General features: G+C 38.6%; 1 protein-coding gene and 1 pseudogene across 2 annotated transcripts in view; one reads left to right on the top strand and one right to left on the bottom strand.

Moving 5' to 3' along the window:
* Positions 1-14,239, top strand: part of BAG4 (BAG cochaperone 4) — a 28,564-nt gene that overhangs the window by 7,689 nt on the left and 6,636 nt on the right. The window contains exon 2 of one of the 2 annotated variants that reach the window (XM_024765103.1): positions 8,624-8,731. The exons of the other annotated variant lie outside the window; for it this stretch is intronic. Within the exon in view, the coding sequence (XP_024620871.1) occupies positions 8,624-8,731 (108 nt within the window). The remainder of the gene's footprint in view (positions 1-8,623; positions 8,732-14,239) is intronic. 2 annotated transcript variants of the gene reach the window in all.
* On the bottom strand, positions 12,070-14,075 carry LOC112413201 (origin recognition complex subunit 3 pseudogene; annotated as a pseudogene).

The raw sequence follows: 14,239 nt of genomic DNA, 5'->3' as shown, positions 1-14,239 counted from the left end.
TTGGGTGCTAGGTATACTGATTGCTGTTGTGTTGTCATTGCTTCTAGACCTTTTCAATGGACAGAGTTATATAAAATAAGTATTTAAAAAAATTTTGTTGGAGTGAAGTTGATTTACAATGTTGTGAATAAGTATTAATATTTTAAAATAGAAAAATAAATAAGTTCATATTTGTGTTAATTCAAATTTAATGTCATAGATTATTTTTACTTCTTAGATTGTATTTATTACTTTTGTATGGAAAATTTTGGTTCCTAACAATATTAAGGTAATTACAAATACTTGTACAATCCTACAATAATATATAAAATAAGTTCAAAATAATGCCAGGTTGCAGCTCTGGCATGACAGCATGAGGAGCTCTGTGGGCTCAGTCCTCAGTGAAACTGGTGAAAAATATTTTTAAAAAACAACCAAATTAAAGTCTCTGGAAATGGTCTTAAGGAATTTAGCAAATGAGGAAATACTTATTTTAGAAAATTTACTAGAACTCGGTAAGAACAGTGAGATTCTGTGCCATCCTCCACCTCTCCCACCCCCCCAACCCCCAGCTCAGTGAGAGAGAAACTCCATTAGCCTGGAGCGGCAAATAAAACAAAGTTTCTTCGCTCCCCAGGTCCCAGTCCTCCTGGGTGGGCAGCACATCGACATTGCTCATCTTGCCCCCAGCTACTACTGCAGAGGCCACGTTCTGGGCAAGTGTGGCCAATAGTGGTGGATCCTACCCATGCCCTGTCCCTACCTGTGGAATGGAGGCTTTACCTTGGGTAGGGCACTGCTGAGAACACTGGGGCTCTGCTCACCCTTACCCTGGCTTGTAAGGCAAGCTGGGAAGGTCTAAGGCTACTGCCCTTTCCCCCTAGATGCTCAGCTTTTAAAGCAGGGGTGTCTCTCAGAGAAGCACACCATGTCCCCAGCCCAACTGCGGAGTGTAGCTCAGACATTTTATCTGGAGGCAGACGCAGGCTGTAAAACCGGTAGCTCCTAATCTTTTCCCAAAGGAACTGACTTTATTTGCATCAGAATATGGAGAAGCTGAAGCCAAAGGATGTTCTCAAAAACTGTGGAGAGTGTTGTGAAAGGCATTTGGGAGATCAGTAGGTTCACTGCAGATACAGACCAGGCTGCAGGCCAGCCAGTTTGCTGGAGAGAACTAGGGAAAGAGATCGCTGGGAGGGGCCCTCTGAGGTCAGAACACATCTCAAACACTGACTTTGGGAGGTGTCCCTTCCAAGGAACCCAGATTTGATTGGATCAGTTTGTAGAGCAATTTATGTCCCAAGTAAACAGTAAAGAAATTAGCTGGAAATTTGTGGAGCTTTAACAGCTAGGTGTGGTCGAGGAAAGATCGACATATATATACATCTATGTAATACATATATTTATATATACTCATTAAAGAAATTAAAAAGCTGCATTAGAAAATATTCACTTAATGCAGAAGCAGTAAAGGAAGAATAGAGGAACAAAACCAAACATGAGATATAGAAAACAGAAAAATAAAATGGCAGATGTAAATCCAACTATATCAATAATAACATCAAGTGTGAATAGATTAAACAATCCAATCAAAGACAGAGACTGTCAGACTGGATTGAAAAAAAGAAGATGCAACTATATGCTGTGTGAGATAATGGGAAAAAATATATATATATAGGTCTCTGCCCCAGGTTCCTGGTGTAGAGCTCCTGAAACCCTTGTAAATTCCTAAGTCATAAGAGCACTAGGAACATCTTTTGTTCTAGTATTTGGTGTCTGAACCTGGTTCCTGACACAGGGCTCCTATATCCACTGGAGTTTCCTGGGTGACAGGAGTGTCTTTTATACTAATGAGGCAACTCTCGGTGTTTTCATGGATGGCTCCTGGATAGGGCTGGTCACCAGAAAGACCAACTCATGATTAGAAGCTTGGAATTTTCAGCCTCATTCCCCATTCTTTAGAGACTGGAGAGGGGTTGATCATGCCTACATGAGGAAGCCTCCATAAAAATCCCAAAAGAATGGGGTTCAGAGAGCTTCCAGATTGGTGAACACATTCACATATTGGGAGGGTGACACAGTTAACTCCAAACGGACAGAAGCTCTTCTGCTCAGGACCCTCCCAGACTTGCCCTATGTATCTATTCATCTGCCTGTTCATCTGTATCCTTTATCATATCGTTTAATAAATTGGTAAACTTAAGTATTTCCCTGAGGTCTTTGAGCTGTACTAGCAAATAAATCCAAGAGGGAGGAGATCATGGGAACCTCCAATCTGTAGCCAAGTCAGACATAATTTGTGGGTAACCTGAGGACCTACTACTTGCAATTGGCATCTGAAGTAAGGGGTGGGTAGTCTCATGGGACTGAGCCCCTAACCGGTGGAATCTGGTGCTATCTCCAGATAGAAAGTGTCAGAATTAAGTTGAATTGTGGAACACCCAGCTGGTGTTGCAGAATTGCTTGGTGTGGGGGAAACCGCCCCCACATCTGGTATCAGAAGTGTTCTGAGTGTGGTAACAGTGTGAGGATAAAGGAGAAACGTAAGAGTAGGAGGTTTTTCCTTCTCAGCTGTCTACAGGAGACATACTTCAGATTTAAAGACACAAATGGCTTGAAAGTAAAAAGATGGAAAAAGAAATATCATGCAGACTGTAGCTATAGGAAAGCTGGAGTGGCTATGCTAATATCAGACAAAATAAACTTTAAAACAAAAAATATTACTAGGGGGCTTCCCTGGTGTATATATATTACTAGGGATAAAGAGGGACATGATGAAAAGGTCAGTCCATCAGGAAGATATAACAATTATAAATATGTATGTACCTAACAACAAAATACACAAAGGAAAAGCTTACTGAAATAAAAGGAGAAATAGACAATTCAATAATCGAGACTTCAGTACCCCACTTTCAGTAATGGATGGAACAACTGGACATAAGATCAACAAGGAAATAGAAGATGTAAACAACACCGTAAACCAACTAGACCTACCAGACATCTATAGAACACTCCATTCATCAACAGAATATACATTCTTCTCAAGTGCACATGGAACATTCTGCAGGATAAACCATATACTAGCCATAAAACAAATATTAATAAATATAAAAGGATAGAAATATACAGAGTATGTTCTCCAACTATAATGTAATGAAATTAGAAGTTAATAGCCAGAAAAACTTTGGGCAACTCATAAATATGTCAAAATTAAATAAAACAGTCCTAAAAAAACCAGCAAGTCGAGGAATAAATCAAAAGGGAAATAAAAAAATACTTTGAGATGAATGAAAATGAAGACATAACATACCAAAACTTACGAGATGCAGCTAGAGTAGTAGTGCTTAGAGGAAAATTTATAGTCATAAGTGCCAGTATTAAGAAAGAAGAATGATCTCAAATCAAGAACCTAATCTTCCATCTCAAGTCACTGGAAAAAATGAGCCAACCAAACCTAAAGCAAGCAGGAGGAAGAAAATAATGAAAATAAGAGTGGAAATGAGTTAATAGAGAATAGAAAAACCATAGATGAAATCATTTCAACTAAAGGCTGGTTCTTTGAAAAGATCAACAAAATTGATGAACCTTTAGCTAGATTGAACCAGAAAAAAAAGAGAGAAGACTCAGATTACTAGAATCAGAAATGAAAGAGGGGACATTACTACTGATCTTACAGAAATAAAAAAGGATTATAAAAAAAAAAAAAAAAGGATTATAATGGAATATTATGACTAATTGTATGCCAGTAAATTAGGTACCTTAGATGAAGTGGACAATTCCTAGAAAGATACAAACTACCAAAACTAACTCAAGAAGAAATAGGAAATCTGAATGGATCTATCAAATATTTAAAGAACTGACACCTATTCTTCACAAACTCTTCTAAAAAAACAGAAGAGGAGAGAATACTTCTAAACTCATTCTGTGAAGCCATTATTACCCTGAGAGGAAAACTAGGCAAAGACATCACAAGAAAAGAAAATACAGACCAATATCTCTTATGAATATGGATGTGCAAAAATCCACAAAAAAACCCTAGTGAACTGAATCCAGCAATGTATAAAAAGAATTATGTACCATGACCTAATAGGATTTATTCCAGGAATGCACGGTTGGTTTAATATCTGAAAATCAATTAATGTAATACACCATATCATTCAAATAAAAAACAAAACCCCTATGATTACCTCAATAGATGTGGAAAAAGCATTTGACAAAATCCAAAACGTTTTCATGATAAAAACACTTTAGGAATTCAAGGAAATTTCCTCAACCTGATAAAAGACATCTGTGAAACACCCACAGCCAACCTCATATTTAATGATGAAAGACTGGATGCTTTCCCTTAAGATCAGGAACAAGACAAGGACACCTGCTCTTGCCACTTCTATTCAGTATTATACTGAAGGTTCTAGCAAGGGCAACCAGGCAAGAAAAAAATTAAAAGGCATACATAACCTATATGTCTACATGGAATAGAATTGAGAGTGTCTATGGTCAGCTGATATTTTAAAAATTTATTTATTTTACTTATATTTATTTTTGGCTGCATTGGGTCTTCGTTGCTGTGCGTGGGCTTTCTCTAGTTGTGGTGCATGGGGGGCTACTCTTCATTGCGGTGCGTGGGCTTCTTATTGCGGTGGTTTCTTTTGTTGCGGAGCACGGGCTCTAGGCATATGGGCTTCAGTTGTTGTGGCTCATGGACTCTAGACCACAGGCTCAGTACTTGTGGCACACGGGCTTAGTTGCTCCATGGCTTGTGAGATCTTCCCGGACCAGGGCTCAAACCCGTGTCTCCTGCATTGGCAGGCAGATTCTTAACCACTGCACCACCAGGGAAGCCCATCAATTGGTTTTTGACAAGGATGCTAAGACCATTCAATGGAGGAAAAAGTCTATGGCACAACATATGGTACCATGACGACTGGATAGCCACATACAAAGAATAAAGTTGGACCCTTATACCATATGTAAAAATTAACTCAAGGGACTTCCCTGGTGGTCCAGTTGTTAAGAATCCATCTTGCAATGCAGTGGACGCCAGTTCGATCCCTGGTCAGGGAACTAAGATCCAACATGCTGTGGGGCAGCTGAGCCTGCGTGCCACAACTAGAGAGCCCGAGTGCCACAACTACAGAGCCCATGCACTCTGGAGCCCACAACTAGAGAGGAGTCTGTGCGCCACAACTAGAGAGAAGCCCACGCGCCACAACGAGGAGCTGGCATACCACAGGGAAAGACCTCACGTGCCGCAGCTAAGACTCGATGCAGCCAAAAAATAAATAATATTTAAAAAATTAACTCAAAATAGGTCATAGACCTAAATGTAAGAACTAAAACTGTAAAACTCTTAGAAGAAAACATAGGGATAAATCTTCATTTCTTTGGATTTGGCAATGGTTTCCTAGATAAGACGCCAAAAGCACAACCAACAGAATAAAAAATAGACAAATTGGACTTCGTCAAAATTAAGAACTTTTATAATTCAAGGGACACGATCAAGAAAAGAAAAGGAAGAAAATGCTTGCAAATCAGATATCAGAAAAGGGACTTGTATCTAGAATATATAAAGAGCCCTTAAGACTGAACAACAAAAATATAAATAACCCAATTTAAAAATGGGCAAAACATCTGAATAGACAGTTCTCTAAAGAAGGTGTGCAAATGGCCAATGAGCACATGAAGAAATGCTCAACATCACTGGTCCTCAGGGAACTGCAGATAAAAATCACAGTGAGATATGACTTCACACACACTAGGATGACTATAAAAACAAGCAAAACCACAGAAAAAAACAGGTATTGGTGAGGAGATGGAGAAATTAGAACCCTTATACTTAGCTGATGGGAATATAAAATGGTGCAGCTTCTTTGGAAAACAAATGCCAGTTTTTAAAATTGTTAGAGTTAACTGTATGACCCAGCAATTCCGCTTCTAGGTATATAGCCAAGAGAACTGAAAACATATGTCCACATAAAATGTTATTTATGAATGTTTATAGCATCATTATTCATAATAGCCAAAAAGTGGCAACAATCCAAATGCCCAGAATGGATAAGCAAAATGTGATATTTGTATACAATGGAATATTTTTTGGCTACAAAAAGGAATGAAGCTCTGATACATGCTACAACATAGCTGAACCTCAAAAACATGCTAAGTGAAAGAAGCCAGTTACCAGATATCACATATTATATGATTCCATTTATATGAAATACCCAGAGTAGGCAAATCTATAGAGATAGAAAGTAGATTAGTGGTGGTGTAGTGCTGTGGGAATGGCAGATAGGAGGGTATAACTAAAGGGAACAGTGTTTCTTTTTCAGGTTTTGAAATGTTCTAAAATTGGTTGTGGTGATGATCACACATATCTCTATGGATATACTAAAAATCATTGACTTCGACAACTTAAAATGAGCGAATTGTATGGTAGTGAATTATATCTCAATAAAGCTGTTAATACAAATAATAGTATCAATGTTATGACTAACAGTTCCCTAATGGATGCAGTTTAGGTTTCTTCGCAGTTCATCTGGTCTTTAGAATATATTCCACTAAGTGTGTACAAAGTAAGATGATTCAAAAGTCATTAGAAATAATTCTTTTTTCTGTATGGTTATGTTACCAATTTGATGTTTAGTTATCTCATCAGTTGATTTTTCCTGTAGTAGAAAACAACTCCAAGAGTTGCGGCTTACAACAATGAATATTTATTTCTTGCTTTTGTTCTGTGATGTCGCTGCAGGGGCTCATCTCCAGGTTCTGGGTTGGGTTCAAGTTTGTTCATGTGTTTTGTTCTTTCTGGGACTCAGGCTGAAATGACAGCTCCTATATGGGATATGCTAGCCCATGGTGGAGGGCAGGAGTGCAAATGGGTTCCTAGAATGTGCATTAATTCCTAAATCCTTTGTTTAAAACTGGCATGCTGTCACTTAGCCATATTTATTTGTTTTGCATACAAGTTTAAATTACATTTTAAAAATATGTGAATTTATACCTGTTCTTCCAATTCAATTCATATTAAGTATAATATGAGATAAAGTTATCAGTTGAAAAATGAGGGGGTAGGATAAGAGGATACTGGAGATTTGAGGGGACAAGAAGGTGAAATAGTTGTTCTGTGAGTGGGATGAACATGCTGAGGAAGTGTGGTGTAGTTGCTAGGCAGTGCTGAGTGTCTGCTTGTGTGAAACCAGAGAGCTTGTGTTTCTCTGCACCAATATTTAGGTGAAGTACAGATGTGGAACCAGTGGATAATTGGGTTTAAACTGGGTTAGGTTTTGCACGTGAGAACATCCGAGGGAAAGAGTGGTAAGGGATTTAAGGTGTTGAGAAGCTGAGTAAGGAAGGAGTGAGGATAAGGTGGGTGGAGAGGTAGTAAAAATGTGTGGGGTACTTCGGAGGATCAGTAGAAAAGGACAGAAACCAAGGAAGTTCTGGGGATTTAGGTGTTAGTTCACCACTGCTGGAGTGAGTCAGCTTCAACTCTGGTCTTTTCACCTCTTTAATTAAGATTCAGATTCTTGGTAGAGAGAAATCAATTAATTAGTCAAATACCACTTAACCGGGGGAAGCAGGGGGATTAGTCAGGGGAATTTGCCTGATTGAGAAATTTGGTTGTTAGGATCTGAAGTTGCTAGTTTCTATATTGCTCTAGTTGCTGTATTATGTAACGGAGATGTTACTTGCCCAGCTTGTATAATGTCATGTGGAATAATTGCATGCTTTGAAAACAAAGTATTATGAAACTGGTAAGTAGTGCAGTTAAGCTCAGATGGTGATAATTAAATTCTCAGAGACTACAACTGCCAGTGAATTTCTTTGTGAAACCATATTTGAAGATTTGAATATCCTCTTTAAGCTTAAAATTAAACTATAAAGCTCAGAGCAAAATAACTCAACTTATGGGATGACAAATGTATATATTAAAACAGCCTGAAAAGTTTTGAGTTGATCTAGTTTCTTATCAGAGTGTATTGGCTTATTGAAAATGATGACACTAACTTTTTGAGGTAAAATGAAAGCTGTAGAGATTAATGCCATAGCTAGATTTTCTCCTTGGAGTGGTAATTATTCTACGTAATTCCTGATCCCGAGTTAGTTGTGGGCTGCCAGCAGACACCTTAGCCATAGCAGAAAGTACAGGAATATGAAAAAACTAGGGTGTGGCCAGGCAAAGAAGTTGAGTATTGAAGGTGTATGCATTTTAAGTAAAGTTTAGTATTAAAATATTACTTCAAGTTTCAAAGTTGTTGAGATAGGTAAGTATTATACTACTCTTCTTAACAATGGCAAAGAACTACAATTGTGCTGCACTAATTAAATTAGTTAGTGATGGCTTAGTGATTGGAGAGGGATAAAGGAATTGAATGTCTCTGGTTTTGCTGATTAACTTGACACAGTGGACATATCATCTGTTATAATTGTCATAATGCACAAGAATAGTTAATATTTGCTTTGTTCTAGGGCAAGTGATTGACCATGTATCTGCATCAATTTTAATAATGAGTGATTTTAGAGTGGGGTTCCATTGCTTTTTGTCTATTGCCTATTTTTTTTCGATACTTATACCTGCCTCTATCAACTTTTCAGAATGATGTAAGGATGTTAGTAAAAGTGAATCTATTTTCCTTTTTGTCCTTAGGAGCAGCCACCATATCCTAGCTACAATTCCAACTATTGGAATTCTCCTGCCCGACCTCGGGCTCCTTACCCAAGTACTTATCCTGTAAGACCGGAAATGCAAGGCCAGGTAGGGTCTAAAATTGACAGACTTTCTGAATTTTTCTTAATGAATCGATTTATTTTCAGAACCTGTGGAGATTTCATAGTGAAGGTGTGTGGGCTTTTGTTATATAATGCACTCTATCTTAATCATTTTAATGTTTTTAGCTCAGAGATAAGGAAATATCTAGGCAGATACTACCTATAGCAAAGGTAGCTTGATGCATGATAGATTATTTCTCAGGACCTGGAAACAACAAACGCAAAATGTACTTATTTCTAAAAATTTGACCTTTTATGGAGCTATAATTGACATATAACATTATATTAGTTTCAGGTGTACAGTGTAAAGGTTCAATATTTGTATACTTTCCAAAATGATCGCCACAGAAGTCTAGTTAACGTCTGTCACCATACAGTTGCAAAGTTTTGTTTTCTTGTGATGAAAACTTTTAAGATATACTCTCTTAGTAATTTTCAAATATTACAGTACAATATGTTAACTATAGTTACCAGGCTGTACATTACATCCTATGATTTACTTATTTTATAGCTGGAAATTTGTACCTTTTGACCCTCTTTACCCGTTCCTGCACCCCAGCCCACTGCTCCACCTCTGGCAACCACCAGTCTGTTTTCTGTATCTATGAGTTGGTTTTTTTTAGATTCCACATATAAATGAGATCTTATGGTATTTGTCTGTGTCTGACATTTCATTTAGCATAATGCCCTCAAGGTCCATCCATGTTGTCCCAATGGCAAGATTTCCTTCTCTTTTATGGTTGAATAATACTCCATTGTGTGTGTGTATATATATATATATATATATATATATATATATATATATCACATTATCTTCATCCATTCATCCAGCGATGGACACTTAGGGTGTTTCCATGTCTTGGCTGTTGTAAAATAGTGCCGCAGTGAACATGGGGTGCAGATATCTTTTCGAGTTAGTGTTTTTGTTTCCCGTGAATATATTCCCAGAAGTGGAATTGCTGGATCATATGATAATTCTGTTTTTAATTTTTTGAGGCACCTCCATACTGTTTTTCACAGTAGCTGTACCAGTTTCCATTCCCATCAACAGTACACAAGGGTTTCCTTTTCTCAACATTCTCATCCAATACTTATTTCTTGTCTTTTTGAGAATAGCCATTCTAACCGGTGTGAGGTCGTATGTCATTGTGGTTTTGATTTGCACTTCCTGATGATTAGTGATGTTGAGTACCTTTTCATGTACCCGTTGGCCATCTTGTATGTCTTTGGAAAAATGTCTATTCAGATCCGCTGCCCATTTTTTAAATCAGATTGTTTGATTTTTTTGCTATTGAGTTGTATGAGTTCTTTATATATTAACTCCTTACCTTATCAGATATATGATTTGCAGGTATTTTCTTCCATTCAGTAGGTTGCCTTTCTTTCTTTTTTTTATTTTTTAAATTTACTTATTTAATAAATTTTTTTTTGGCTGCGTTGGGTCTTCGTTGCTGGCTGCGGACTTTCTCTACTTGCGGTGAGCGAGGGCTACTCTTCGTTGCAGTGTGTGGGCTACTCTTCATTGCAGTGTGCAGGCTTCTCATTGCTGTGGCTTCTCTAGGCGCGTGGGCTCAGTACTTGTGGCTCACGGGGTCTAGAGCACAGGCTCGGTAGTTGTGGCGCGCGGGCTTAGTTGCTCTGTGGCATGTGGGATCTTCCCGGACCAGGGCTCGAACACGTGTCCCCTGAATTGGCAGGTGGATTCTTAACCATTGCACCACCAGGGAAGCCCTGCCTTTCCTTTTGTTGATGGTTTCCTTTGCTGTGTAGAAGCTTTTTAGTTTGATGTAATCCCACTTTTTAATTTTGCTTTTGTTTTGTTGCCTTTGCTTTTGTTGTTAAAAATTTTGACTTCTTATGACAAATATTAAATTTAAAATATTTCAAGCATTCTGAAAGAGTACAGAAAATATGTACATCTTTTTTTATCTAGCTCCTAGCTTTGTCAGTTTTTAAGTTTCAGATTTTTAAAAAGAAGTAAAATAAATACAGTTGAAGCCCCATATAATACTTCTTTCCATTTCTTAAAGTTATATTGTCTCATATGTGTTTTTATGCTTTTACTACTTGTATATGCATTTTTATAGTATTATTTAACATGATTTTAAACTTGATATAAGTGGTTTCATACTAGCATTCTCCTGCAACTTGCTTTTCTTTAACTCAACATTGTTTTTCTCTTTTCTATTGTACAACATATGAGACGAGCATTTCCCTCGTGTATGGAATTGGTGGGTTTGGATACGTACATCTTTATTTAATATAGCCAAATTACTTTTCACAGTGGTTGCCAATGAGGAAATGAACTTTTCAATTTCAGCACAAAAGGCAGCTGGGATTTTCATTGAGATTGCATATAGATCAATTTGGAGAGTAGCAGGTATTACTTTTACAGTTAATGTAAGAGGAAGACAGAACCCAAAGTCATGAGTCACAGTTTTTCTCAGCAATGTTAATTTGTCTGATTTCATCAGTTGTTCCTATTGATAAAGATTATTTTTGGGGACTTCCCTGGTGGCGCAGTGGTTAAGAATCCGTCTGCCAATGCAGGGACACGGGTTCGAGCCCTGGTCTGGGAAGATCCCACATGCTGCAGAGCAACTAAGCCCGTGTGCCACAACTACTGAGCCTGCGCTCTAGAGCCCGTGAGCCACAACTACTGAGCCCACACGCCACAACTACTGAAGCCCACGCTCCTAGAGCCCATGCTCCGCAACGATAGAAGCCACCGCAATGAGAAGCCCACGCCCTACAACGAAGAGTAGCCCCTGCTTGCCTCAACTAGAAAAAAGCCCACACACAGCAACGAAGACCCAACACAGCCAAAAAAAAAAGGGAGTCAACATATTTTTTTTAAAAAAGATTATTTTTGGAGATGACATTTCTCCCCCTTAGATAAAGGCATTTATTACATGTGTATATTACATATATTCAAGAAAGATTCACTTTTAATTTAGTGATGACTTTTTGAAAGCAACAGCAATAATCTGAGAGAGCTTTTAGATACAAAAATTGTTGGATTCTGGGCTTCCCTGGTGGCGCAGTGGTTGAGAGTCCGCCTGCCGATGCAGGGGACACGGGTTCGTGCCCTGGTCCGGGAAGATCCCACATGCGGCAGAGAGACTGGGCCCGTGAGCCATAGCCACTGAGCCTACGCGTCCGGAGCCTGTGCTCCGCAACGGGAGAGGCCACAATAGTGAGAGGCCCGCATACCGCAAAAAAAAAAAAAAAAAAAAAAAAAAAATTGGATTCTAAACCCAAAGGTGTCTAGACATATGCTTGTATGGGATTGGCACACGTGTATTTTCTGGTGAAGCATCACATGGGGATTATACATTTATCTTCTGACCAAAACAGACTCCTGTAGTGGTATGTAGATATGACTGGTTTCCTTTTTTAAAAATTGAATGGTTTCCCTCCTTTGCCTTCTATCTGCCGCCTCATGTTAGCTTTGCCACATGATCAGTCTTCTCTTATAAACCGGGAGTGCGTAATTTCATGCACTTTCCCCCGGTAATGTGGAATTTATATCCGTTTCTTCAGAATTGATGAATGTTGGGAGGGCCCCTGAGCAGTCCCCAAAGCTGATTAGCCTGTTGTGTTCAGGTACAGTCTATGTGCTACGCAGGAACAGGGGACAGTCTTTGAAATACAGCTTTCCTCATTTTCAGCTAATAGTAAGGATTGTTGAGGAGCATGTCGGACGGTCTGTGGAGCAGGTTTAGGCAGTATGAAGTAAACCAGCTCAGGACAGAAGATTTGGGCTCACCAGACTGTTGATGAAATTCATGAGGTATTTTCTGAGTTCTTCAAACTAAGATTGCTTCTTATTTGCTTTTAACGCCTTCATTTGTATCAAGGACTGTCTTCTGAAGCCCCAGTAGTATTTTCTTTCTCTTTGGCCTCTGTATCAGGGCTTTGAAGCTGGGCCAAGAACTCCTTTATTTTCTTTGCTATGCTGCCAGGCTACTCTTCAGAAGACTTAAAAACTTTGAACAGTTCTGAACTAAGATCATAAGCTCATCCTTAGTCAACGTCTGTAGCAACTGCAAGGCTAACATATGTTCTTCCGACGCTGATCGTTTGTAAACATGCATGTTGTAGCTCTGATCCATTGACCCAGTGGGTACTTGGGAAAAGCATGATAAATACACAGCTTCTCTAGTGATGATTGTGGTGGGGTGTTTTTGTTTAAAATCCTCTCATTGGTCATGAATGCAACTTGTTTTTCTAAAGCTTCTTTTCCACGTATCTAAAGGATGAAAGACGGATGTTTTCACATTGATTTTCTGATAAAGAAGCTAATTCTCTTGGGTTCTGGGAGATCACACCACAGAACACTGAGTGCCTGGGATAGAAATGCTCTAAGAAACAAAACTGAAGTCCTCTTATAATGTTCTGAATTGAGAAATCATGATACAAAAGGACTTTCATCAGAACCTATAACACCTTTTCATTTAACTTAAAGGGGACCTGGGTTGTAAAATACAGCTTATTAAGTACTGTGGTTTGGAGCTCCTATGAGACAAAAATTGGAATAGTTCTATAAGGAGAGATACTGCATGAGGAAGTAACCAGTGGATGATAATAGATTTGGCAATTCCAGAAACGAGTATTAGTAGAAACTCAAGTTGATGTCGACTGCTGATAATTATGAAGTCTTGGAGTACTTTTGTGGTGAAGCCTTCCATGTTTTTCAAGATAAGCACAGCAGGAAGAATTGTGGTGTTGCTAATGGAAAAAAAGGTTTTTTTCCCACTTGGATTGGGTCTGTTTGCTGTTTGATATTCATGTATCAAATGGAAAGGGAATCCGTTGAACAAGTATATCACTTTCTGAGTGAGAGACCTGATCAGTTTTCTCCTCTTTGGATTCTACATCTATAAACAGTCCGTCAATTGTAAAACCAACTTTTGGAAGAAGTGTTACCTCCTGAATAATCTTTAGCTTTTGCAATGAGACATCATATGATGTGACATGATTTTGACTTTTAAATGCTAAGTCATATTTACATTTACCCCTAGAACAAGAGCAGCACTTGGGATGTTTTTTGAGTTTTAAGAACTCCAGTCTCTTGATTTCTTCTGGAATCCAGAATGAGACTTCTACAGAAATTCAGTGACTATCAAAGATTTTGTTTAATTCTTCTTGCAGTTGCTCAGTTTCAGATTTTCTGTTGCCATGTCAGCTGACAAGTTTCAAATCACAGCTTGCTGTCCTTAGATACAAGTTTCCCTTCATGAAAGTAGTCTACTTGGACATAGATGGAAGTAGCTATGGTCCAAGCAGCCCACCAGTTTCTAGACATACTTGGGATTTCATGACTTTTTTTTTTTTTTTGGCTGCACCTCACTGCATGCTGGATCTTACTTCCCCGACCAGGGATCGAACCCATCATGACATTTTTTTTTTTTTTTTTTTGCGGTACACGGGCCTCTCACTGTTGTGGCCTCTCCCATTGCGGAGCATAGGCTCCGGACGCACAGGCTCAGCG

Source organism: Neophocaena asiaeorientalis, unplaced genomic scaffold (assembly GCF_003031525.2).
Source record: "Neophocaena asiaeorientalis asiaeorientalis breed wild unplaced genomic scaffold, Neophocaena_asiaeorientalis_V1.1 scaffold14, whole genome shotgun sequence".
In the NCBI taxonomy this organism is placed as follows: Eukaryota; Metazoa; Chordata; class Mammalia; order Artiodactyla; family Phocoenidae; genus Neophocaena; species Neophocaena asiaeorientalis.
This window is presented reverse-complemented; position numbering and strand designations above follow the sequence as displayed.